Below are 27,196 nucleotides of genomic sequence, written 5' to 3' on the forward strand. Positions count from 1 at the left end.
ATGCCACCTGCTAAGTCCACAAGTATGGTCCATGCATCCAGGTGTAAATCTGAAACAACAATAAAAGATCCCAAAAATGTGAGACCGAAAGAAAAAAAGACTTTGCCAAAAACGAGTGAAACGAAAAAGGGGCATAAAAAAGATGAAGTTAAAAGGGGCCCATCCAAACAAACTGGAAAACCCACAGAGAAGCCAAACAGCAGCAAGAAAACTAATAATGTAAGAGTAGCGGCAAAGTCCAGGGGGTCCAACCAAAAGCCCCCCTCAAAAGCAGTGAACAAGAGGAGGGAGAAAGAGTCTGAGGATGAGAGCGACCAGGCATCGAACAGCAGTGAAGGAAGCTCAGAGGAGGCCACTGAATCGGATTCTGAGAAGCAAAAGGAGGAGGAGCACAGCAGTGAGCAGGACAGGTCTACCAGGTCCACCAGCAGTGAGGAGAGCGAGCACAAGAGCTATCAGGATGTAAAACCTACAGCCGAACAAGAACCTGAACCAAAAAGTGACTCAGATAAAGCTGCCAGTGAATCTGAAGAGGAACAAAGCCCAGAACCTTTAAATAAACCAGAAAAACAGCAGGGTGGAGACAGTTTGAAATCAGATAGCACAGATGCAAGTGATGAAGAACTAGCCAAGAAACCTATCACCAGATCACGCAGAAAAACTAGACAAAGTTCAGCTCCGAGGACTGTGCAAGCGCAAAGCAAGAAGATGTTTAGGAAAAACAAGGGAGACAAGGAAGCAGAGAAACAAGAAAAACGTCTAGCAAAAGCAGAGAAGCAAAGACTGGAGAAGGAGGCCAAGCAGAAGGCAAAAGAAGACAAGAAAAATCTAAAAATTCTCAAAAAGCAAGAAAAATCCAAGAGTAAAAAACAAGCGGCTGGGGGTGTGTCAAACAAAAATGAACCTACAAAGAAGATCGTACATGAAGATAGTATGGATAATGCCAGTGAGGAGGAAGAGGAGGAGGAGGAAGATGTGATAGAGCCAAGTCTATCCACAGCCATGAAGGCTCAAGACCAAGTGAAGCTGCTCAAAAGCAAAAGTAAAGACTTACAAACACTTCTGGAGTCTGAAGGGAAAGATCAAGACCAAAACAAGGGCACTCCAGACCAGAGATTTCTCATCAAGAAAGCCCAGATGAAGGCACTACAGAAGAAAACCAACACAATACTGAACAAATCCAAACAGGGAGAGGAATTGCTACAAGCTAAAGCTGCAGATGGGGACATTGAAACAAGCAAAATCACAAAACAAATAATATCAGGGAAAAAAGGCATGACGACACTTCACAAAATGTCTGGTTGGATTCAGAAGAAAATGCACAGAGGTTGTAATTTGAGGAAAAAGTTTTCAGTTTGGGCAAAAGCTATTGGACTCTCTCGCTGGCTCTCGGTTCAGGCAGGAAAACGAAAGCAAAGTAAACCTAGAAGTAACTTGTTCAAACATAGAATGGCTGTCAAAGTTGCTGGTAAAACCACTTTTGCCAGTAAGAAAAAGAAAACTTCAGAAGCCGTAAAAGAAAAAGAAACAACTCTTGAAGCGTCTTTAGAAGTGGAGGAGCGTTCCACTTCAGGAGACAAAGAACTAGAAGCAAAATTTGCAATTGTTTTGCCAAGAATGAATAAAATCAACAAGTCGAAACCGAATACCAATGAAGGAGCATCTACAACATCTGGGGTTAATGAAGGAGCTTCTGTCAGTGGAGAATCAAAACTTCCAAAACCTGGTGCCCGGCTTGTCCTCCCAGTCAAACCCGACCTTACCCTCCTCAAATCCATAAAGAAGACTCTACCAGTGGGTATGCATGCCATGGAGGATAGGACTGAGAGAGAGTTTAGAGATTCACCAGGCATATCAGAAGTTTCCGAAAATGCAGCAAAAAGGGTAGCTCTCACAAACCTAAAGGACAATGGTATTTTACAATCAGCCAGAGCAAAGATGGGCCCCATGTCTAGTACCACACCAGCAGGAAATGTTGAAACTGTGCCTGCTCAATCTGAAGCTACTCCACACTTTCAAATGAATCAGGCGGGATTGAGAGTGGCGAATGTGCGCTCTCTGTACGAAGAGGAGACAGATAGGGAAGTGGCTGAGCTCATGGGGAACAGAGCGCTGTACACCATCATCCAGCCAGATATGCACTGGGCAGAAAACCCCTGCATGAGTGGTGACCCTCAGGTATACTAACATATATAATTATTATTATTAAAGGTGGACTATGTGACTTTTCTGGTGTGGGTCCAGCACCTACCTGTTTCTATGGAGAGTTCCTCTCTTTTCCTGAAATGTTCCACAGTATGATACTGAACCAAATCTTTATCCAATTAGACGAGCATGTGACGCCATTACGGTGACCCCACTCATACTAAAAATGTAACAAATTCAGCACACATGCTGGTCAGGATTGATGTATCGTTCAATATATTTTGGGGCTTAAAATGTATTTTGTGTACATTTTCTTTGCCATACTGGCAAGATTTGAAGTATTTTTGTTGTGATACAGTAAAATTTGAGCTGTAGGCAGTTGAATAAGTAACTTCTATGGCTAATTATTGGTTTATTTTGTTTTTAATTTGTTGCAGCCAGGCCTTTTAATGATGCTGTGTACTTAAAAGTGGTTGACTGGGGTTTTCTTGAAATATTGTTAATGTGGCATAAATTACTTTCAGTATTATCGTTTATTGCAGTATGTGCTTCAAAATAGATAGACAACTTTAATGCAGTACTGTGGAAATTCCAAGAGTGCAATAATATCTCCATGGAGACAATAATATCGTCATGGAGACACGCAGGGCACAAATCCACCACCAGAAAAGTTATATTGTGCATCTTTAAGTAAATTGCATTATTACAGAAATTATAATTAGTTTGTTTTAGAACTGGTTGCGGGCTGAGAATTTGCTGCCTCATCAGACAGTGGAGAAACTGACCCGATGGACAGTGTATGAAGATGAGCGTCAGGCTCAGACCACTGTGTCTGACAAAGGCAGGGGTCCGTGGGAATCTGAGGACCCCACTCAAGAAATGCTGGAGCACCGACTACTTAGCACACAGGTAGTATATGTTGTCCTTTCTACTTTATCACATTATTATTATAAGACTTATTATATTATATATAAGACTTATTATACTATTTCTGAGTAAGCTAATGATGACGGAATACTGTTATAACAAGGTGTACAGGTTCAATTTTATGCAAAATTTACTTGCGTTAGCTTTAAGCTATGTTAAAATGGTGTTACCTCATCAAAGCATATCTAGAGTTGTGGTTTGTTTCATTCACACATGTTTGAGTAACCCTTTATTATTAGTCTGTCTAAATCCTCAAAGCTGAAAATGCTCTGCTCCAACTTGTAATGTCATGAACCAGTGGTTTTCAAGTTAACAGCTAGCTTTTTTAGATGAGAATACATTGTCTATTTCAGATCTAAAATTATCCAAATTATTCTAGTGAAGGTGTATGAAGTTTAAAAACACAGTGGAGCACTTCCTGTATTATCCATCACAGGGTGGAACAGAGAAGAACTCAGCCTAAATATGCAGGGTTTGCATATATAAATGTGTATAAATTAAACAAAACACAACTCTGGATATGTTTGTGATGAGTAAACAACATTATAACATAGATCAGAAAATAGTGTAATATGGGCGCTTTAAAGCTCACTTAAGTTGATTTTGCACAAGATGTCTCTAAATAAACTCAGTACATCAAATTACATTATTAGTGTTAAATTACTGTTGCAGTTAAATAGCAGCAACAGAGAAAAATGTAATATCCTTTACTATGGTTTATTTTGTTTTTCTTTTGTATCAAAGGTGGTGCTGCCGGGTAGTAACAGGCTTGTGGAGGTAGATGAGCTGGAGGATCTGTCCCAGTTAGAGTAAATGTCCACTTAAAACAATGCAACAACAATCACAAGTCTTAGAATAAAATATATACTATTTGTATTTCAGAGAGGTGAGTGAGAGCTCTGTGTTACTAAACCTGAGAAAGAGATTTCAGCGGGACAATATTTATGTAAGTTTCACTCATATTTTTCTGGCTCAGGTACAAATTGATCCGAAATTAATCATACATAGAAAAGAAATGCTTTAGGAGTCTCACACCTTTACAATATTTCACTTTTTTAGATAGGTGTTACAACCAAATCAGTTTTCTTGTGTCTGGTTAATAATTTAATCTGTGACATAATATCAAACTAAACAAACACTACAAAACATTTTGCTTTGTATATTCTTAGACCTACATTGGAAACATGCTGCTGTCTATTAACCCTTTCAAGCCTCTTAACATCTACACAGATGAGCTACGGCTGAGATACCAAGGCCAGGAGCAGCACAGAAACCCTCCGTAAACACACACACACACATGCACACATGCACACACGCACACACATCTTATCTGTCCAGTGGAAGCACTGTTTCCTGTCTGTGAAATGCCTGCTCTTTGTCTCGTTTTAGTCATGTGTACGCTGTAGCAGACACAGCTTATAAACAATCCCAGGTTTCCTCACAAGAACATTGCATCATTGTCAGGTAGTCCCTTATTTTTACTTACAATATATGTATTGGTATAGTATTAAAGTAAATATGTAGATTATCATTGTTCAGCATTGATCATGTCTTAATAGATCGAGGTAAAAGATTAATTTACCGGTCAAAATTACAACAATCATTATCATTAAATTAAAAATCAAAATAGAAAATGTAAGTTAGAAGTAAATAAGAAAATGATAAGGGAGAGCCATTATAACATGGGTAAGGGCTCTTTAAAATTGGTTTTGTTATGTGTATCCTTTAAGATTCTTTATGACCCAAATTTTGTCATGTACATTTTTGAAAACTTTCTTCTATTATATATACATAATTTTTTTGTCTATTTTCTAGTGGACAGAGTGGATCTGGTAAGACTGAAGTTACCAAGCTGATAGTGCACTACCTCAGCTGTATGTATGAGGACGGAAATGGCACATTACGGCAGGTGATTTCTGTTCAATTAATTAACACTTTATTTATCCTAAATGAGAAATGGACAACACACAGAAACACAATATTTGTCTGATTCTTCTTTGCCTCTCTTCTTCATAACACAAAAGCCCATGGAAGTCTTTCATATCCTGGAGAGCTTTGGAAATGCCAAAACCATCCTCAACAACAACTCAAGTCGCTTTGGCAAGTACCTGCACATACACATCCTGCGGTGAGTTACCAGTATGACACCTGCTCACTTAGACTGGCCCCTAAGCATTCTTCTGGTCTACAGGGGGTCTGTCGTTGGAACCTCTCTCTCCCAATATCTGCTGGAGAAATCAAGAGTAGTCTTCCAGGTAAAATCCATTGCAAACACATTGAACTAAAAAAACTAAAACATGTATACATATGGGTTGGATTAAGGCCCTAACGTGCATTTATATTATTGCTTTGCCTGAAATTTTACACAATATGCTTATCATTCATCATGGAGACAAGCAGGTGATGCCACACAAGTCAGATCTGTGGAGAGGCAACCCTGCTCACAGTAAGAATAAATAATTTAAAGAATTGTTTATCAGTCAAAAAAGCTGTAATTGATTAAATGCACAATAGATAAGTTGGAACATTCCAGGAAAAGAAATTATATCTCCATGGTGGTGAACCCACACCAGAAAAGTGACATAGTACTCCTCTAACCATTTGTATTGTAAGTATCATTGTTGTTCTGTTGTCGCTGCATGGATAAGGAACCAGGAGTCTTGTAATTTACTATTTAATAGTTTAGCACTGGGCTTGGAAATCATCATACCTAAATGTGATAAACTATGAAGTGTTGTATTCTGTTTATGAGAGGGTTGTATGTGTGTGTGTGTACGTGTGTGTGTGTATACCAGGCCAGTGAGGAGAGGAACTTCCATGTGTTCTATGAGATGTTGGCCGGAATGAACGAATGGGACAAAGAGGATCTGTACTTGCAGGGAGCTGACACATACTACTACCTGAACCAGGTACAAAGCTGTTGTGTTTTATTGCTATGGTTGCCATAAGAAGAACATTTAATTTGAAACATTTCACTTCAGAGTGACTGCCAGACTTTTTACTGCACACCACATCGTTGATAGAAATTATTCAAAATTGTCTTGGCTGATCGTTTTATCCTTCTCAGGGTGGCGCATGTGAGCTGAAAGGAAAGCAAGATAAACAGGACTTCCTGTTTTTGGTGCAATGTTTTGAAACAATCGGTCTGCACTCAGATCAGATCAGTATAGTGTGGGCCATCCTGTCGTCCATTCTGCAGCTGGGCAACATCTGCTTCAGCTCCTACGAGGTCAGCCATGCCCTGACCTTTGACCATTTACAGCATAGAATAAACATACTTATAGCAGATATGACTACATAAATACATTTGTAACTGTGATAAATCTTACATACAGTGAAATGACAATTCAAAATTATTAACATCATTTCCCAACAACAATGAAATCCTTCATTTTATTTCATTACTTTTGTTTAATATGTGACCATTCTTCTAGTAGATTTATGAAATAAAAATTTCTGAATGACTTGGTAAAGTTAATGTGACCTAAAGAGCCTAAAGAGCTACAGAAAACACTTCACATGTAGGTTTGACTTTGCTTCTAAAAAGTGGCTTGACTTTGCCTCTAAAAAAGTTTAGTTCTTAAAATGTATTGTGACCAGAATTGGCATGATTAGCCATTAACCAAATTATCTTGCTACATATGCTTATACATGTTTGTATAATACTGTTTCATAGGTTAACGTCACAGATGCATAAAATTTCCTGGTGTGGATTTCTGTTTCAGAGCGAGTCGTTTGAGGTGGCCCGGATCTTCAGCCAATGCGAGGCCAGGAGGGTGGGCTCCCTGCTGCAGGTCTCCTCTGAGGCTCTCCAGACTGTTATCACACACAGAGTCACTGTCAGTATCATGCAACACCACTCACAGTATCTGGTTATAGCTTTTGTAATGTGTGTAAATGTTATACTTTCTTTTGGGGATGTTTTATTATAATAGTATGTTTTGCTGCCTTATAATTACCATATCTATTACCATCTATCAACCCATTTTATGTATTTGTTTATTTATTTTGAACATGTTTACAAATAAAATTCAAAAATGTCTCTCAATTTTCAGTACAGTAATATCCAAGAAACTAATAAGAGATTCACTGTACCATGATGTAACTGCATATTACTTGTCATATTCCCACTTAATGTAAAACCATTACCATTAAAGAAGCATTTTCTTAGTGTACCAGTGAACTGGCAGCTTCTCCTTTTCAGGAAACCACTTATGACAGGATCTACTGCCCCCTTTCTGTTGAAAGTGCCATTGAATCCAGGTAAGGTAACTTTATTATTCATCTTTTTACTTGAATTCAACCCCCTAATATGCTTAGATAGATAAATATTAGATTTACCCCAAAGGAAATTCAATATAACATTATAATAAATATATCATAATATACAAATTCAGTAACTTTTTACTTAAATTCAGCCCGTGTCATATATAATGTTTATGTGATTTGTTTTTTGATTTAGTAAAGTGTACACATTATGTGTTATTTTTCTGTAGAGACGCCATTGCCAAAGCCTTGTACTCGGTGCTCTTTCATTGGCTTCTGGAACAGATCAACGATTGGCTGAGTCCTGCAGAGATGGACAGCACAGTGGGCGTTGTGGACATTTATGGTTTTGAGGTTAGTTTTTAAGAAGAAGCAGACTGCAGTTAATAAAAGTACGTAGGACCCTATGTGGACCACTGGCGTCCAGTCATCCAGTGGTAAAAGATGCTTCTCCATGTGCTCATTTTCTTCTTCGCCCTCACTGAAAAAGTCCAGCAGGGCTGGAGACTCCAGTGTACAGGGTGTTGCAGTGGGACGTTTTTTAGATGCTACACAGTTCTCTTCATCATCAGAAGAAATTGTGCATTTATACACCAGTAGCAGAATAGGCTGTACACTGCTGTTTAGAGACAGGACCCTCCTCAGTGGGCTATACATGTTTATGAAGAAAGTGTTGCACTGGTCTGAGAAAGTCAAATGATAACAATGGTTATTGTTTTGTTCAAACAATATGCAAGATGAACTGAAATTCAAATTGCAAATCATGTGAAGACATAGAGCTATGAGCTCTGAGATCCTGTGGAGCAGACTGAGAGGCCTTATTTACTAATGCTGTGCTCCTGAAATGTGTGGAGACATGCTTCTTCGTCACTCTCTCCTTCACCTTTTAAGATGAAGCACACAGGTCCTGGGCAGGTTTCTTGAAGTCTTGTGCCACACTTGTTTTTATCTATGAAAAAACAAGTGTTAGTCTTATATACACAACTTTACAAACCATCAAGAGAATAAGTGAAAGAGCAGTGTACCTTGAGGGGGTCAGTGTCATCATAAAACAGCACTTCCTTCTTAGGGGAAGGCAGGACTTTCGACTTGATCTCGTGGCACATTTGAGCCAAACACTCCGCAGTGAGCTCCACTAGAGGCTTGACCACCAAGGACCAGGTGGGTTTAGGCTGAGGAGCCACAGGGACGTGTGGCTTCATAGACTGTAGAAGCTCAAAGGTTTTCTGGCTCTTCCCCTTTAGAGAAGCTGTGAAACCCCTTTTTGTTTTATTTTATCTGCTGATACAATGTATGCCTTTGTGCAGGCACGGTCACATTTCGTTTTAGAGGAAGACTTCTTCTTCCTATTATCAGTTGTTTTTAGGCAACTGTGACAGCTGGATGGAGCAGGCCCAGAAGTCACTGCCTTCTGAAACAAAACAAAAAAAACTGATTAACATAACAGCACTGTAAATTCACATGACTAGACCAATATGAATTGTGCCTCTGTTGGTCTTGTCTTCAGTTAAAAGGCATGCATGTAAAATATGAACATTAACAATTAATTACACTTTGTACATTCATGATGTGATTTAAAGAATATATTAAATCTGACAGAAAAGTCAGAACAACACAGAGATGTTGAGACAACTGAGAACTGAAGTTGCTGGTAAGAAGTGTTCAAAGTAAAATGCAAGTGCATCTGTTTTAACTATATCCAAAACTACTTAACTAATAACAATGAGAGTAATTTTCATGTTTTCATGGTGAGATGCCATATTTGTCTGGTTTGTTTGACTAAAGCAGACTGATCAATTAGTACATTAAAAATGTAGCAAAAAGCTCTCAAAAACTATTACTAATGAGATTGATTTTGTTGTGGATGTATTATAACTGAATCAATGTGGTTTTGTACAGGACTTGGCAGTGAATAGCTTTGAACAGCTTTGTATCAACTTTGCCAATGAACAACTCCAGCACTTTGTAAACAAGGCTGTACTCACTCAGGAACAGGTCTGTACTCCAGAACTGATACTTCTCCTGTCAGTAACACTGAAAGAAACCTCAACCGATTGTAATGATATTGACAGAAATGCAGAGAACACCTTTCCAAACATTATAGTGTATTTTACCTTACCTGTCTTTTTGGGCTTGGACTGTTGCAGGAAGAGTACCGTGCAGAACAAATTCAGTGGTACCCAATGCCTCTCAAAAACTCAACTTCCTGCGTAGATCTCATCTCCTCTCGCCCTCATGGCATTCTCCGCATCCTGGATGACCAAACCTGCCTTCCCCAGGTTTGTGAAGACAGTACAGGGGGGTTTGGGGTCCTGATTAAACTCAGCTGATGTGGGTTTCTTTAGGCTACAGACCACACCTTCCTTCAGAAATGCCACTATCACCATGGGAACAACCCATTCTATGCCAAGCCCAAGAGCCCCATGCCTGTGTTCACGGTGTATCACTACGCTGGAGCTGTTACCTACCAGGTGAGGAAACCTAATTAAACAGACTAAATGCTTTCACTATTTCGAGAAATGTAAGACTGGTATTTTAATTTGTCAAAAGCATGAGGATTAGGGTTATGGTTACATTTATAATTTGTGTTTGAGTCAAAGATAATATACGAGATAAGATGCTTCTGTTTGCATTTTTTCAGGTTCAAAATTTCCTGAATAAAAACCATGATCAGTTCCGAACAGAGGTCCTGGAACTGTTTGCTAAAAGTCGTCTGAACGTAAACAGTCTTTATTTCAAACCAGTGACTGTTTATTCAGAGGAGGTGGTGAGTGAATGACTATGTCCACTTGTTTCAGATGGTGTCAGAGCTGTTCAGGAAGGTCCATGAGGGCTACATCCAGCAGAGGGAGCTGGGCTGGAGAGGCAAGCAACCCACCACTGCAGCCTCCCACTTCCTTCAATCTCTCAATGAACTCACACAACGCCTCGAAAGGTACTTAGACTTAGACAAACTTTATTGATGCACAAGGGAAATTATTTGAACACCGTAGCTCACACATCACAATATAATAGAATAGAATAGAACAGAATAGAATATATGGTAATAATAAAGCAGCCAGACACAGTGTAAGCTCCAAAATGAATGATATAGATGTGGATCAACTCTATTACATATATTCAAAACATTATACTACAGACTTGTGTGAATGAAACATTATGTTGTGTTATAGATGCAAAACCACTTTTATCCGCTGTTTCAAACCAAACTATGTGAAGGTCAGTGTGCATGAATTATGTAAAATTATTAATACATTTAAAAAATCTGCAGTATTTTATTGTGTAGATTTTCCTTTTCACAAAACTCTAGCTTCCAGGGATATTTGACTTGAACTATGTGTCAGCTCAGCTCAGACACGCTGGGATCCTGGAAACTATCCACATCCGTAAAGAGGGCTATCCCATACGGATCCAGTATTCCCACTTCATGCAGAGGTACAACACCCAACAGATCAATTATGGGTTCATTTAGGCGTAATTATGATTTGATTGTTGTTTTTGTTATGCCGCTGTTATTGTTAAAGCAATATATGGAGTAGGGTTGTGAGCAAAGTGCACCGTCAAAAAAGTAGAATTCACCGACATACAGTATAGCTGCTTTCACACACACACACACACGCATGCACACAATAGTAGTAATAGTCATGGGTGTGATACACAATAGATATTAATTTGTGTTTCTTATGTATTTTGGTAGGATGTGTGATGCTTTATAGTGAATGTGACATACAGGGTTCCCAGGATGTCTTAAAAAGTCTTAAAAGCATTGAATTTATGAATTTGGACTAATAACTTGAAAATCCTTGAAAAAGTCTTGAATTTTTATATCTGGGTCTTAAAATTTGTGCAGTATGTAACTTCTCCATATCGCATTTCTTCTCAAATGTTTAATTTGTCAACCACTATTATTTGGTTAAATAACGTAGCCAAAATAAAGAGTGGTGGAACCAATAAATGAGAATGCAATGCAGCCCCAGGTCAAAAACCTCCAAACATGTCGCTGAAGAGCACACGCTACAGCGCCACAAGAAATAAGTGAAACAGAAGTATAAAATCAGAGAAAATCTCAGCAGAACACAAAATCTGACTAACGCCGTTATGTCTTTTTTCAACGTTGTTTTATGTTACCGAACAATACATTTCATGCTGGGGTTATGGGGAAGAGTCTCTTTACTCTTCATATTCCTTGAGAAATAAATTAACACAAATTCAAGAATTTTGTTTTTCTTTGCCGGTAGGTCTATGAAATAGGCTGTGAAGTAGGTATACAATTTTTATATAAATGGTCTTAAAAAGGTTTTAAAAAGACTTGAATTTAACTTGAAGAAACCTGGACATAGTGCTGTGTTGCAGATATGGGGTGCTCCTGAACCTGCGCGACAGTCAAGGCTCAGACCGGGAGCAGACTGTGGCTCTGCTCAGCTCAAACGGAGCAGAGGCAGAACAGTTCCAGCTGGGACTCACCAAGGTAAAAACAGAAAACACATGCACACAGCTCTTATCTAACATTAATAACTACAATTTAATTAACCTTAAAGGTGCTATGTAGCTTTTTGGTTGCGGGTCCATCACTTCTTGTTTCTATGGAAATGTCATTGCTCTGCTTGGAATGTTCCACAGTATGACATTAAACAGATCTATCTTATATTTGTTCAGTTACAGGTGGTTTCATTGATCAAAACGCCTCTCCACCGATCTGACCAGTAACTTGGTCTGATTTGGTCTCCATGATGATAGAAAGGTTTAATGCCCTACTGTGAAACAACAGACAAAGCAGTAAACAGTACCTCCTTTGGGAAAATATTTGACAGACTCTCCACAATAAAGTTACACAACGCACTTTTAATAAACCATGAAGATTTAGACTGAAGGCTTACTTCATTATGAACAAATAATTTATTAAGAATGATTCAGACTTACTACCTGCCCAATTCCTAACCTCATCCCATTACTTAAGTAGTTACTAAGCCTCAATTCTTCTTAATGAACCATTTGGTATTATAAAATGTTACTAGCTCTTAAAACTGGAGACCTACTTTTTCTCTACTCCTATACTTCTCCCTGCAGAGATGTATACTAGTTCACTTCTCAGTAAAGATTTTGGGAATATTTGCCTTCATTTGCTTTGATATTGCCAATTATGTTTTGTTTTTTTTACACTCTCAAAGTAGCAAAATTATAAAAATAGATTTTCCTTTTGCATGATGCATGTATTGTAAATACTAATATAAAACTACATGAGGATGATGTGTGCACTCAGCTCTTTCTGAAGGAGCGCCTGTACCAGGTGCTGGAGGACAAGTGGAGCAGCACTCAGACCTGGGCGGCCATCACCATCCAAAGGAACATCAGAGGCTTCCTGTGCAGGCGAAACTTCCGCTTCTTCAAGCAGAAGGCCATTGTCATCCAGAGCCACATCCGTGGACACCAGGCCAGGTGTGCACTACACACCTGAACACAACCATGACCAAAGAGACATGCCAGTCTTTTTGGAGCTGACTGGGTTCAGTTTGACTTTCTTTGTAAAAGCTGTAATTGGATCAGAGGAGTACTGTGAGCTGCCCTCAGGCTGTAACCCAACCAGAGTTGATCTGATACTGCCCCTTGTCACCTGCAGGAAGTACTACAAGAGGCTTAGGCAGACCATTACTCAGTTCTGGGCTGCAATAATGATCACCAGGAACACCATCAAGCACCACCACTGGAGGAAGGTTTGACTGACACACATAGATCCCGCCCTCACGCCACGCAGTCTCACCCACAGCACTCATGTTACTAAGCAAGGCAGTGTTTGCTCCTTTTATTGGGCTATAAACCTGAACAAATATGACATCATCACATAAAAGGAGATTAAGATAGTAAGACAATAAGATTTTGCAAGATTCTAACTCAGTTCTAGCTTGATTCTAGCTCAGTAAAAGTTATTATGGAGTAGAACCAGTCAGCATTTTAAAAAGCCTAGTTCAGTGGGGTCAGGAGGCACATTTGATGACCCTTTTCCATCTAGTTTTTCATCATTTCATTTTCATCTAATTATTTCACATACATAATTTTTGCATTGGTCACACTTAAATATCAGTATTTCCACTTATATATTATTATTACTACCTGCAAACATATTCTTATCTCAGCTGACGCATGCGTCTTGTACACACCTTTCCACTGTCCTGGACTTCACCCCCTCTTAAGTGAAACATGAAGCAGTGTATCTTTCGTAAACCTTCGGATCCACTCTGACCTTGTGGCTGCTCTGCTCTGACAGGTAGGCCATCTGGTTCTCCTTCACTATTTCTTGTCTATAAAATGGTTCCTCTGCCCTTGCATTATGGCTTTTAAGGGTTTGACACAGTTTAAATAATACAAACCTGCAGGAATGGGCAGTGTCAGGTAACAGGCTAGGCATTGGGTATTTTTGGTAAGAGACAGTTCTTTTTAAAAATTCACAAAAAATATGTGTCATGATTATATATAATTAAATTATTATTTTTATTTCAGTGCATTCTGAAATAAGAGATGCAATAGATGTGATGCCATCTGTCTTCCATAATCAGCTGCCATCTATGTTTCAATTAAATATGGATTGCAGACGCGTTATTAAAGGGGGTTATTAAGGGATTATATAATGCTAATATAATCAATTCATAGGTCCTAAAAGGCATTGCCTGTGTTTTAAAAAAAAAAAATCAAAAAATGTTTTAAATACTGTGCTTTTGTTACATATAAACAAACAAATGCAGATATCAGAACAGAAGACGGCAGCAGTGTGCAGATTTACTATTTCTTAAATCTATTTTATGATATAATTTTATTACAACCATAAAAAGAACTTCTTCCTTGTACTTCCGAGTATTTCTTTCTTTCTATTTTGCATTAAAGAATGAGAGCAAACAGTAAGCAGAGGCCATAGAGCTTGTTTATTGGTCAGTTGGAACCAGACTTTTTGATCATTTAAATATCTAAACATCAGGCATTACAGAATAGTCACTTAAAATACATTTTCCATGACAGAACATAATCTACCACAGCAAGGATTTACCTAATGATGAAGGAACCATTTCAGATAGTATGGATTGAGATGACTCCCATGTTGTAAACTCTGTGATAAACGGATAGCGTTGGACTTTTGGAGCCATTGAAAGGGGTGGGCCCTGCTGAGGGTGTGGGCTATTTAACACTAGTACCTCTAAGAATAACTCAGACCTGGATTTAAGACAAATGAAACTATCATCGGTTACGGAGCAAATAGTTCAGCCTGGTCTTACAGATTGCGAATAAAGACTGACAGTTCTTTCTGTTGGCTACAACTGTGGTTTCAGGATTTCCACGAGAAGAAAAAAACAAAGTTAGTGACCAAGGCAAAGTCTCTTCTCCCAAGTATGGTAAGAGAAAATCTTATGCTCTAGACACTTTCATAATTGACAAAAGATGTTATCATATTTTATTTTTATTGAAGAATATAAAAAAAAAACTATGGTAAAATGCTTATATTTACAGTAATAGCTCCCTGAAAGTTTTTTTGTTTTCCATGAAGCTTTGGTCTTAAGAAAGAGTTAACGTTTTTTCTTTTGTACTGTAGGATGTGGGGCGGCTGGAGATCCCTGCTGAGCTCTCCGCCAGACTCCAGGCTGAAGCAGGTTAATATATTCAAAAAACATCATTCAGGACATTCAGAGCAGTATATTTGTTTCTTATTACTTATATTTTGTTTAAATCTGTTTGGTACAGGACAGCATCAGGGGCCAGAGGTCAGTGCAGTGGCCTCCCCACAGGTCAGAGCTGAACACAAGCTCAGCCTCCCTTCAGATATCGACCGTTATCCATTCTCTCGATACGCCAAGACCTTATTAAAGGTGAGTGTGAGAGAGTTAGTGTCATCAATATCCATTATGTTTTTTGTGGATATTAAGATTCTTCTTCTTCTTCTTCTTCTTATTATTATTATTATTATTATTATTATTATTATTATTATTATTATTATTATTATTATTGCACTTGCTTTATTTAGTTATTTCAGTTGATTATTATAATGAATCCCTTTCAAAGACAGTAATAACTTTAAAAACTCATCACTGTGCTTGTCTCTTCTAAAGCATTATTTAATCCAGTTCTGTTCTGTGCTTAGTACCAGTACATTTATCTTGTATTCATTTCACCCAGCTGAAATGTCTTGTCTTGTTTTGTTGTGTCTGTCAGGACACATGGAGCCAGCCTCAAGGTCACCCGCTCCAGAGACCCCTCACCTCTCTGGAGCTAGATGATGCTAGAAGTGCCCTGGACCTGAACAAACTGGTACAGGAGGCAATATCACCTTCACCTCATAGCCACTATCTCAATATTCTCTGAAATTTACATAGTTTAATCTGTGATTGTCCTCAGATCCTTCGGTTCATTGGTGAACAGAACCTGAACCCCTGGCAGGAGCAGGTGTTGGGGAATTTCATTGTTGAGAAGTGCCAGAACCGCCCAGCTTTAAGGGACGAGATCTTGGCCCAACTGGTGTACCACACATGGGGACAGAAGGAGGATCAGAGAGGCCTTAGGGGCTGGCTCCTCCTGGCCTGTTGCCTCAGTGCCTTCTCCCCCTCACCTGCACTGGACAGGCCCCTACTCAAGTGAGTTCTACATACAGTAATACACATCTATGGAATGATTAATTATTTAAGTAGTTACTGAGTAGTTATTTATAAATAAGTTATACATTTTTCCTACCCAGGTATGTCTCTGATCAGGCTCCAGACCGGTACTGTTCTCTGTGCCAACATAAACTGCTGACCTCCCTACAGCTGCCCGCTCCCATTGCCCGAATTTACCCTCCCACACAACTGGAGTGGACCTGCAACCAGAAGAGGAGTGGCATGCAGCTGGAAATCCACACCTTCAATGGTCAGGCCACACATCCAGAACACAGCAATCATGTAAATATGTCACCATTTCACATTAAAAATCTCTCTTCCAGATGAGAAACTGACAGCAGAAGTGGAGTCCTGGACCACAGGGGAGCAACTGGCTTCATGGCTCCTTCATTTCAGGTAATTCAGCTCAAACCTTTTCTTTTACATAATAATACTATCATCTCACAACATACTTGAGTAGTTGTTTGCCGTCCTGTCTGTTCCCTGGCATTAAAACCCTATTCCCCATTTAGTCTCAATAATTGTCCTGTGTGTCCCATAGAGGAGTGACGGAAGCGCTCCAAGGCTGGTCAGTCTCACTGTTGGCAGATGAAACCTGGACAGATCTGGCGGGCTCCGACTTTGTCATGGATCTTCTGGCTGGAGCAGAGGCGGAAGTGCCACTCCCCCCTGGGACCCCCTCGTCACTGCAGTCGGACTACCTCTTCACCCATGGAGACAGGTGCCAACCACAGACTACTATATTCACATTTTAGTTCTGGAGTTCTCTTGGTGATGGTGTACGCTACATCTATGCAATCTATGCCTTCAGTTTAGTACCTACAGCCTGGACTGGACTTCTGATTTAAAACAACTGTTCAGAAAGTTTTTTAAAAGCAATTTACTCATATTGTAAATTATAGGAGGTATTATATAACGTCATGGTGGTACAGTGGCTGAGTTTCCAGGTTCAATCCTTAGGTCAACCTGGCATTTCTGTGTGGAGTGTGCATGTTCTCACCATGTCCTGATCCAATGTAGGTTTGGTTTCATGTTTAGGGTAGTCCCATTTTACGTCCAGTTTTGATGCGAAAGTGTGAAGGCACCTTTAATTGTGCACCTCAAATTTCTTCAAGTTTGACAACCTTTGTTCTGCCCAGGACTGCCTCTTCAGATCTGGATGGCTTTATCCCACCGGCTCCTCCCATGCAAGCACCAGAACTTCCATTACCAGAAGCAAACCCCTGGAGAAGGGACTACCCACAGGAAGGCCGAGGTCGGCAGATGGACGCTTATGTTGATGACTTGTTTGAGCCAGTGCTGGATAATGGACCTCCGGTTAGTCATGACCACAATGTGTACTTTAAGCACACCAAATGAAAGAAGACACACCTTCACTGAAAGAAAGAAACAAAACATAAACTCTACAAATATTGATCAAGTTTACGCCCTCACTTTGAGGTTAATGGTTGGCTGAAATTCATTGTAGAGGTCAGGGAGTTGTATCTATAAAACACATATATTGATTAATGTCTAACTTCACTCTTAAGACTAGAGATGTATTTAGGTATAATAATTAATATCAGGGCTAGATTGTCAAAAATTATTACGCTGAAAGATTCTATATGAGCTTTTACAACCTGCATATGTGGTTTTTCATTTTCTAATTGTCTCAATCTAGAAATATACTGAATGTATATCTAAAAAAAACATATTTTGATGTCTATTTCTCCCATTATAGTAGAATCAGCTATTTGGCAACATAAAATTGTTACAAAAGGAGCTATATGATATATCTGTGCGTAGGATGCAGAGCGAGTGGCCCAGCTAAACCGCAGAATGAGAGGAGCAGGAGGAGTCGGACCAATGCGCAATGGACTTTATGGAGCAGGTATGAAAAGATAGTCACTCAGTATTTGGATTGTTAGATTGGATAAACGGCGTACCACTCTAAGTTAATATTAACAGCTTGTTAATAGCCTGACTTATCTAACTTTCTTTCAGGTGTACCTATGTCAATGCCTACTTATCCAATGGGTATGCATATTGTTTGTTGTTATTAAGGGTGAATGGTTGTCTGCATGTGAGCTATTGGTGTTGATTAACACTAATCATTGTTTTCATGTCATTTCAGGAGCACCAGTGACTCCCTCCATGCCTGTCTACGGCACCAACCCGATGATGCCAACCATGCCAGGTGACCCACACACCAGTGTTTGCTCATAGTACTGCCATTTATGTTATATTCTTAAACCATAGCATTTAGTGTGTATTATCTTCTTTCAGATACTTTAAATGAATGATCATTTGTTTAGATTAACTACTACTATTTTATGAACTTAAAAGTATGAATTGCCCTCTCTGTTTCAGCTATGATGATGCCACCGAGCCCAGCGATGAACCCGATGATGAACCCTATGATGAATCCGATGATGCCCCCTCCCATAGCGGACCCCATGCAGATGGCAGCCACTCAACAGGCCCTTATCAACCAACAAGCTGTTCTTATGGTGCGATGACTGTTTTACTCATATTGTACAGTGTGAGTGAAATGCGTTTTATCTCCATTGTCCTGTGGTTGGAGCAGGCTCAGCAGATGACCATGCAGGCCATGACTCTATCCCAGCAGCAGCAACAGGAGATGCAGAAGAAACAACAGCGCCAAAGAGGGCTGAGAGAAGAGAGAGAAGAGAGAGAGGAGCGGGAAGAAAGGGAGGAGAGAGAAGAGGAGGAGAGGAGAAGGAAGAGACGCTCTCAGCGCAAACCCAAAGAGCGCTCCAGATCACCATCTCCACCGCGCTCCCCTCCATCTTCCCCTAAAAACAAAACAACAGCTGTCAAACGCACCACCAGTGTCAAGAGGCCTGAGCCAGAGGTACCATATTTTTTCTCAGTTTTGAAAGTTTTATGAATTACTAAACTGACTGGTATTTTGCTTTATTTATAGCCAGAGACAGAAGTAGACTTACCTGACCCTGAAGACCTGCAGTCAGTCCGAGACAAGTTGGAGTTCTTTGAGAAAATTGGTAGTTACACCATTTCTACCAAGAGATAAGCTCTGATGGACTCTATGTAATTGTATTCATTATAGTTATAGCTATCTTGTCAAGGGTTAGACTATTCAACCCTATTTGATTTGTTTTTATGTTAAACTGTTGATGAATTTCATTTTTGTGCATTTTGTGAAAGAGCTTTGTTAAAAAGCTTTCATTTTAGGAGAAAACGGTGTGAAACAGCGCCCAGTGTCTCCCTTGTGCCCCTCTTCCTCCTCCCCACCTGTGAGACAACATCACTCTCCACCCCGGTCCACTCCCTCTCCTCCCCCTGTCAAACCCAAACCTAAAGGTGGGCTAAGTAAAAACACAGTGACGGCCTTTAGCTATTTAGTAGAAAAATGCTTATTTGGCATTTTGATTGTCTCATAGCAAAGAGCCCAAAGCCTGCTCCTGCCAAAGAAGACAGCACACCCAAACCAAGCCCTTTGACCCAACCACGCCCTGAACCCACCTCAAACATCAGAGAAATCATCAAACAGTACAACAGCCGTCCTGCTCCTGCGCCAGTGTCCATCCAGCCTGCCAGGTCAGCTCCAGGAAATATGATAACTAACAATGTAGCGACACATCAGCTCACTTTTACTTTTATAATATTATATTCCAAAAATGTTTATTGTTTTTATAGACCAAGTAAAAAGCAATTTGTGAAGAAGACTGACCCTAAACAGGAAGCTCTGGATAAACTAAGAAATAAGTCCCCAGCTAAAGAACAAAAGGTGAGTGACATCAAAAACTATGGTCCAGTATTGTACAAAAAACACTCTCTTATACAAGCATCTCTGATTCATAGAAACAGTGGACCCCTCTACCTCCTCCCGTCAAGGCTAAACCGGCCCCACCTCCTCCCAGGGCCCCCTCCCCACCACGCTCTCCTGTGTCCACTAGGGGGCGAAGAGCCATTTCTAACAACATGAGGCAGAAACAGCGCCCTTTGGAAGAGCTGTTCAGTTCCCAGCGCTCAAAGCAGGCACCTCCTCCACCTCCACCTGAAATGCCTCCCCCTCCACCTCAAGCCCCTCCTCCTCCACGTGAAGCTCCTCCCCCTCCACCTGAGCCTGCACCTTTTTTTTACAGCATCCCGGACCCCCCGGAATTAGCCGCTCCCACTCTCAGTAAGAATATTAGTTTACACATTTTCCAAATCACAATTATATTAATTTTGATTATATAAACTATAAACTAATTAATCTCTAATCTATACATATAACAATACGGGTTTATATAGAATTTGCATATAGTAAGATTTTACCAACTTTTACCTTTTAACTTTTTTTTTTTTTTTAAGTTGAAGATGATGAAGGTCTTTCCTCTCGGTTACATCGCTTCCTCCCTCAGAACTACCTCTCCTACGCCAGAGTCCCTGGCAAGTTGTTCCTACGTAAAGAGGTGACTACACACGCTTAATACATGAGATATCTTCAGTGCACAAGCACAGTGATTGGACATGGATAAGAGGAAGAAGTTTAAGCTTATTATATTCTATTAAGCTGTCCTATTAAGACTATGGAGGAACAGGCAATCCTTATTGAATAATTCTGAGTAAGATTTTTTAAGTAAATGTGTTACTTATTGTCTATATTAATCAAAACAACCAAAAAATTGTGTGCGCGTGCGTGTGTGTGTGTGTGTGTGTGTGTGTGTATGTATGTGTATATATATATATATATATATATATATATATATATATATATATATATATATATATATATATATATATATATATCAGTTTATTGCTTAACTTGTTTTATGCAACTATGGGGGCAAAATTTTGACTAATCTGTTGAATCTTTATTGACCTTGCATTGAAAAAACCTGTAATGTCAGAGCTTTAAAAACAATTCATTATTCTACTTTGGATGTTATAATGCTTTGACAATGACTGTATCAATCCAATCCAATCGAACTTTATTTGTGTAGCACATTTTATAAACAAAACAGTTTCCAAAGTGTTTCACATAGCAATGCAAAACATTTTACTTTAAAAAGCATTTAGATAAGGTAAAGAGCTGTATAACACAATTCGTACACAAACTAATTCAAAGTGCTTTACAGAATGAGAAAGACAAGAATACAAAAAACATAAATAATCATCATAAAAAATAACATTAAAAGAGAAGAGTGTGGAATAAATGCAGATAACCATTCACTCTCACATTCACTCGTGTACACAGGCTGATGTTGTACTTATTGTGCTTATCGTTAATCAATCTTCTTTTCAGGTGTTTTATCCTAGAGAGCTGTTTAACCGGGCCTACGTTCTCAATCTTCTGTGTGAACAGGTTAGTATGTGGGACTTCACCTTTGTTTATTCATTTTGATAAATTTTTCTACAAACATCTGGTGTTTCAATTAGATCATGAGAGACACGTACTCAGACAGCTGCCTCCGGATCAGCCGAGAAGAGAGGAGGAAAATGAAAGATCTACTTGGTGAGAGACCATGATTTTTTTATTACACTACAGGCTATGCATTTACACAGGGCTTTAGCTGTTTAGGCATTAAGTGGAGAGGCTACAGGTCTCAAGTAATCATCTAATCACATTAGCAAACTTCAGTGTTGGCACAACAATAAGCACGATCCAGGATGACTTCATGAAGAAGAGAATTGTCATTGCGGCTCGAGACAACTGGGAGAACTATTTCAGCAGATTATTTCCTGTCAAGGTTGGCATGCAATTACATAATATGACATTAACAAAGCCAAAATGTTAAACTGTGAGTAAACTGTGATGTGCAGGTGGGCAGTCAAGATGCACAGATTTTAGGAGTGACCCATCGAGGGATCCGCCTCCTCAAGGTGGTCCGTGCCTCGGGTATCAACCCCAAACACCTCCGACTTCTTCGTAGCTACAGGTATCAGTTCTTTCATACAGATTCTCTGGAGATGGATTTATGGTGTTTTTAGCAGTACCTGGTTACATTGTGACCTTTAACATCTTTTTTTTTTTTTTTTTTTTTTTTTTTTTTAGTTTTGCAGAGATGATGTCTGTAGAGCTCAGAGGTCCAGAAAAAGTGGAGGTGGAGCTGAAAAACGAGAACATGGTGCTTCAGTCTACCAGGGCTCCTCAAATCTCTGCCATGATCAGGCACTTCCTACATGAACTCATCCAGGTAAGTGTGCTACTACTGGTCTATTCCATTCCAGGTTATTGTGGTCTACTGCAGTCTGGGCTGTGTTGTATACAGTGTTTCTTCATAACATCCTCCCCACAGGGCTCAGGTCACGTGGTGGCACTGAAGAGTCACATAACAGATGACAAAAGCATGCTCAGCTTCACCAGAGGAGATGTCATCAGACTGCAGGCGGTAGAAGGACTCCAGACAGGTGTGTTCCTTTTCACACCATGAGTCTCTAGTCAAAATGTACATGTTACTGAAGCAATCAAACATATTATGTAGAACTTAGTTTCTTTAATGTCTCACTACTGTCACAACTGTCTTCAGGCTGGATGTTTGGTTCCACCGGGGGGCGCTCTGGTCTGTTCCCAGTTGAACTCACTCAACCTTCTGCTGCTCCGGACTACCACGGTCTGCACCTGGACCGAAGAGATGAGAGGAGGAAAAGCATGAGGAGCATGAGGCCTCCCCCAGGGCCTGCTCCACAGGGGCCCATGTCACAGAGACCACCTCAGCAGAGACGACTTTCACGGGGGCCACCTTCTGACAGCAGAGACTCTGTCCAGGGCTCAGTTCAGGGTTTGGTTCAGAACTCTCCTCGGAGCTCTGTCCTAGGTCCAGAGACCTACTCTCCTATGGCTGAGTTTGCCATGAAATACTTTCGGTGAGATCATGTGTGTCAGATGTACAGGACTACAAAGACCCTCAGTGCTAACATGTGCCATGTGTCAATTTTAAAGCATTGGAACCGACGGCTTACCACCCGCTGGGAGGAGCTTTTCTGAGACTGTCAAATATAGTAATGTAAGGATTGTGCCCAATGGTAGTAGGTTAATATGTTACATAGGAGACCAGAAAAGGTCCATTAACAAGAGAAGGGTTAACAGAGAACCAGAGTTATTGTTAAAACAAAGTGATGATTTAACATGTTTGCATTGCTATCATTGTGTGTGTTGGTTTGCAGGTGCCGCTGCAGGAGTCTCTCATTCTTTACAATGACCAAGAGTTAAACCAGCAGTCTGTGCAGTGCTTCAGCAGTGAGTTTGTAATTCCTTTGTTCCTTTCATTTTATTCTTCAATTTCAAAAATCCTAAAAACCTAAAACATAAAAAATATGTTATATTCACTTGCCTCACACAATGACCCATATTTCGTAACATTGTGGTGAGAATAGGGTATATTTGGGTGTAGCTGTAAACCATCTTTGAGTCTTTTCGCAGTATTTTCAGTATTTTCCCATTTGTAGCACTATTTTTTATCAGTATTATGTCCTCCAGCCCTATTGCAGTTCATGGGAGATGCACCTCTGCCTAAAATCAGCAGCCAAACCAAATGCCTGGGCCACATATTACTGGTGAGTGAAAATTGGCATTTTCTGATGTGATCTCCATTTATTCAAACTCTTATCTTCTTCTCCTATGGTCAGCTGGGAAAGGAGAATGAACTTCTGAGAGATGAAATCTTCTGCCAAATTGTGAAGCAAATTACAGACAACCCTAATAAGTAAGATATCTTTTAGTCTTTTATGTTCTTCCCTACACTAATGTCCTACATTTTTATAATAAAATAAAACCAATCTTTGTTTAGATCCAGCTGCACTTTAGGCTGGCGGGTGCTCAACCTCTGCACTGGTTTCTTCTCCTGCTCTGGGACACTCCAGCCATACCTCTGCCAACACCTGGAGCTACTTGCTTGCAACCCACACAACCCTTATCAAGGTTCATTCACTCACTTTCTCAAATCACTTCAAATATTATTTGTTTTTATTCATGGTTAGCAATTATGATTAAGCCATAATGAATGTCTTCATAACTTTATTATATTGAAGACTTTTTACTTTTTACATGACCAGTAAGAGGCTTTCAAGGTGTGATCAGTGATTTGGACAGTATCAAACATGGATCTTTCAGGTCTTTTTGCTTTCTAATGTTCTTTATCAGTATTGTTTCATTTTTCTAACAGAGTTGGCCTCAGTATGCCTTGAAAACCTGCAGCGCTCTTTCTCTTTCGGAGGCCGTCGGACCATTCCTTCTGAAATAGAAATGGAAGCTCTCATGGCAAGTGTACTTCAACCTTCAACCACATTTTACTGAAGTTAAACATATAGCAAGAGTGTTATGTTTGACTCTGTAGGCTGGAAAAAGCTCTCGTCGAATCGGCGTTAACCTGCCAGGAGAAGTGGAGATCCCCATAAAGATCCGCAGCTTTAGCGTAAGATTGCATAAATATGTTTGTAAAAGTGTGTGTACACCTGTCTCATGAATATTGCACATTTCAGATGGCTAGAGACGTCGTAAGTGATGTCTGCAGTGAGATGGCCATTACAAACCCAGCTGAAGTGAATGAATTTGCCATCATTGCCAACCGAGATAAAGGTAATTTTGTTTGCATAAATATTTCAAATCATAACCATTTTTTACCAATTAAAATAAACAACGCAAGAAGTAAGACTAGTAGTAGAGACTGCAGATCCTTGGGTAGCCTTTATCTCTAGGTCAGTGTTTGCTAGTATCAAGCACACAAGTGAGAGGTAGGTAGTGGCACTCAATTCACAACACTGTGTATGGCAGATGGCGTGGCGAGACCCCTCCACCCTGAAGAATATGTCTTTGACTTCCTTCTTGACGATCTCTCCATAAGTCTGTCCCTGAGGAGGGTCATCTGGAGGAGCCCCCTGTCCTTCAACAATGACCTCTACCTTGACTTCCACTACCAGCAGGTTTGAACTGTTCTCATCTTTACACACTCACTCCCAGCGGGCACAACCCTGTACATGTCTATGCATTCTATTGCAGTTGTTGGAGCAGTACCTGAGCCAGCAGATTCCTCTGGGCTCTGGGGGGGTGCAGCTGATGGCAGAAGTGACTGCTCTTCAGAGATTGGCAGATGGACTCCAGAGTGCTCCGTCACTGTTAGTAACCAGTTAAACTTCATTCAGCTTTTGGTGCTTTTGTTCAACCCCCCCTAGAGCTATGAAACTCTCGTGCAAGAAAAAAAAACATTGTTAACCACTGTTTCTGTAAGAATACACCAGGTCTCACTCTATATTTTCTTGATATCTGCCTGTGTCAGAGTGGAGCTGAGGCAGTATGTGCCCACCCAGGAGCCCGAGGGGCATCTGGAGGAGCTCCTCTCTCTGTGTGTGGAGCAGATGTCACAACTACAGGGCCTCAGTTCTCAGGAAGCCAAGATCCAGTTCATCGGTAGGTTTCTGTTATGGTTTCTGTAACTTTTTCATTTGAACTAATTATTACAGTGTAACTAAAGGTAAAGGTAAATATAACCCATAAGCCATATCTACAATATAAATAAATTGGGATTACATAGTACATAATTCATTTGGTCTCTCACTCTCGCCTCAGACTGAGCTTGTGTGTTTTTGCAGATTTTGTAATTTCTCAGCCTCTGTTTGGCTCCAGGGTGTTTTGGGCTGAGAAAGTGAGCCAGCGTGGTGCTCCTTCTCCCTGTGTAGTCAGCATTGGTCACGATGGAGTGAGCCTCAATCACCCCAAAACCATGGTACTCCCAATAAAACAATTCTCAATAGAATATCATATTCTGAGTATTAATTTCTTGTGTCATGTACAGGAGCAAGCATTCCACATCCCACTAGAGGACATACAGGCCATGCGCACTGTTCGCCCAAAGAAGATGGGCAAAGTTCCAGGAGTGGAGATTACTTACGGAAACCCAGTCCGGCCAAAGAAATTATCCATTAAAACCAAACAGGTACTGTGCTCTAGTGGTTGGACAGAAGTGGATGTGTGGGATCAGTGCAGTGGTGCTTCAGGATAATAAATAATAATAATAATAATAATAATAATAATAAATGTTATTTATATTACGCCTGTCAAGACATCCAAACCTTACGTTATTTGTTCATTTCACACTTGGGGGTGGTAACCTACGACTGTAGCCCCAGTTGCCCTTGAGGAAACTTGTGGCAGCAAAACGGCAAATCTGGCCATCGGCCCCTGGGACCATCACAATCACTTATTCACCATATTCATACAAGGCAGTACAGCCAATCTGGGCGACCAAACACATTAATCTATAATTAATTACTGCATGGTCCAATACATCCATCTATCCATTTCCTTATGTGTTATTATAATGTGTAAATAAGTAAGTAATAAGTATATGTAAGTATAAGTAATAAGTATTGCAAGTTATTTTTGTCAGACTGAATTCTGATAATTGTTTGTATTTTGTCCATCCTAGGCTAAGGAGCTATGCCACATCCTGGCGCTGGTGATTAATGAGCTGGTGCAACCTCCAGTCAGCAGCTCTGTGTCCAACCACTAGCTCATGCCAAAGCATATTATTCGAGGACTTCTGTGAATCTGATAGTAATCATTCATTGTTTACATTTTGCAGTAATTATGAAAATAAATACAAAATTTTATAGAAAATCAAATATCAGACCAAACCAATGCGCCAATTATGTCTGTATGTATGTTTATATGTCTGAATATTTAAATTGTAATGTGAAAACAACTGTCTTATTAATTATGTAATATAAATGATGACACTTTGCATTAAATTAAATTTCTATTAAAGATTTAAAACCTTGATCTACAATAGTTATTTGTATCGTATTGTCTCAACAATATGATGAGATTATAAATGAAGGTGTTCAAAAAATATAAATGAAGGTGTTCAAAAAATAAAAGGAAACAACCAAAAGAAACCACTTAAAGCTCCAAAAGACCAGATTCAACATTATTACGTAAGCACCAAGATAAAAGTGATGGCACTTTCATTACCAATAATCACATATAGGTCTGTGGTGCTTTTTTAGTTATTTTTTATTCACTTTTCATTTCTGTAGTGAGTCTAGTGGGTGTTAGGTTTAGTGTTAGTATTTTTTTCTTCATCACATGGCTTCATATTGGATGGCCATTGTAGGAAATGCTCTGTATTATTAACATGGATCTATTATAGTTATTGTTATTAAGTATGCTGCCTTATCACTGTTTGGATACTTCTATGAATGGTCTGTTTTTAATACTGTGCACAGAGACACTATAGTCTTCAGACCTTACAAACTTATTTGGAAGAAGTCATGCTCAT

The 27,196-nt window shown here is 39.7% G+C and overlaps 1 protein-coding gene across 1 annotated transcript; it reads left to right on the forward strand.

Moving 5' to 3' along the window:
- On the forward strand, positions 1-26,556 carry myo15b (myosin XVB). The gene is made up of 67 exons (XM_055150556.1): positions 1-2,178; positions 2,914-3,054; positions 3,817-3,881; positions 3,955-3,958; positions 4,242-4,351; positions 4,459-4,536; positions 4,888-4,981; positions 5,097-5,200; positions 5,264-5,327; positions 5,868-5,981; positions 6,140-6,301; positions 6,798-6,911; positions 7,277-7,335; positions 7,569-7,692; positions 9,238-9,333; positions 9,486-9,617; positions 9,684-9,809; positions 9,980-10,057; positions 10,137-10,273; positions 10,512-10,557; positions 10,649-10,773; positions 11,692-11,806; positions 12,599-12,774; positions 12,956-13,049; positions 13,470-13,523; positions 14,215-14,228; positions 14,537-14,717; positions 14,915-14,972; positions 15,064-15,188; positions 15,532-15,627; positions 15,715-15,950; positions 16,052-16,221; positions 16,295-16,367; positions 16,513-16,692; positions 17,111-17,288; positions 17,757-17,841; positions 17,955-17,987; positions 18,085-18,147; positions 18,321-18,460; positions 18,538-18,825; positions 18,898-18,976; positions 19,167-19,295; positions 19,376-19,532; positions 19,632-19,722; positions 19,797-20,118; positions 20,292-20,392; positions 21,226-21,285; positions 21,360-21,435; positions 21,552-21,670; positions 21,744-21,859; positions 21,976-22,117; positions 22,220-22,331; positions 22,451-22,787; positions 22,864-22,927; positions 23,088-23,160; positions 23,401-23,477; positions 23,550-23,626; positions 23,711-23,841; positions 24,086-24,180; positions 24,257-24,334; positions 24,402-24,498; positions 24,694-24,842; positions 24,919-25,034; positions 25,196-25,326; positions 25,509-25,642; positions 25,712-25,852; positions 26,345-26,556. The coding sequence occupies exons 1-67, from the start codon at positions 1-3 to the stop codon at positions 26,426-26,428; spliced, it is 9,798 nt and encodes a 3,265-aa protein (XP_055006531.1). The 3' UTR covers positions 26,429-26,556.
- The last annotated feature ends 640 nt before the right edge of the window (positions 26,557-27,196 follow it).

Source organism: Boleophthalmus pectinirostris, unplaced genomic scaffold (genome assembly GCF_026225935.1).
Source record: "Boleophthalmus pectinirostris isolate CB_2022bp ecotype Guang Dong unplaced genomic scaffold, ASM2622593v1 HiC_scaffold_14, whole genome shotgun sequence".
In the NCBI taxonomy this organism is placed as follows: Eukaryota; Metazoa; Chordata; class Actinopteri; order Gobiiformes; family Gobiidae; genus Boleophthalmus; species Boleophthalmus pectinirostris.

Coding starts and splice junctions, on each gene's coding strand:
- myo15b (XM_055150556.1), top strand. CDS start 1: ATGCCACCTGCTAAGTCCACAAGTATGGTCCATGCATCCAGGTGTAAA. Junction 7,693..9,237: donor TGGACATTTATGGTTTTGAG/GTTAGTTTTTAA, acceptor GGTTTTGTACAG/GACTTGGCAGTGAATAGCTT. Junction 23,478..23,549: donor GCCTGGGCCACATATTACTG/GTGAGTGAAAAT, acceptor TCCTATGGTCAG/CTGGGAAAGGAGAATGAACT.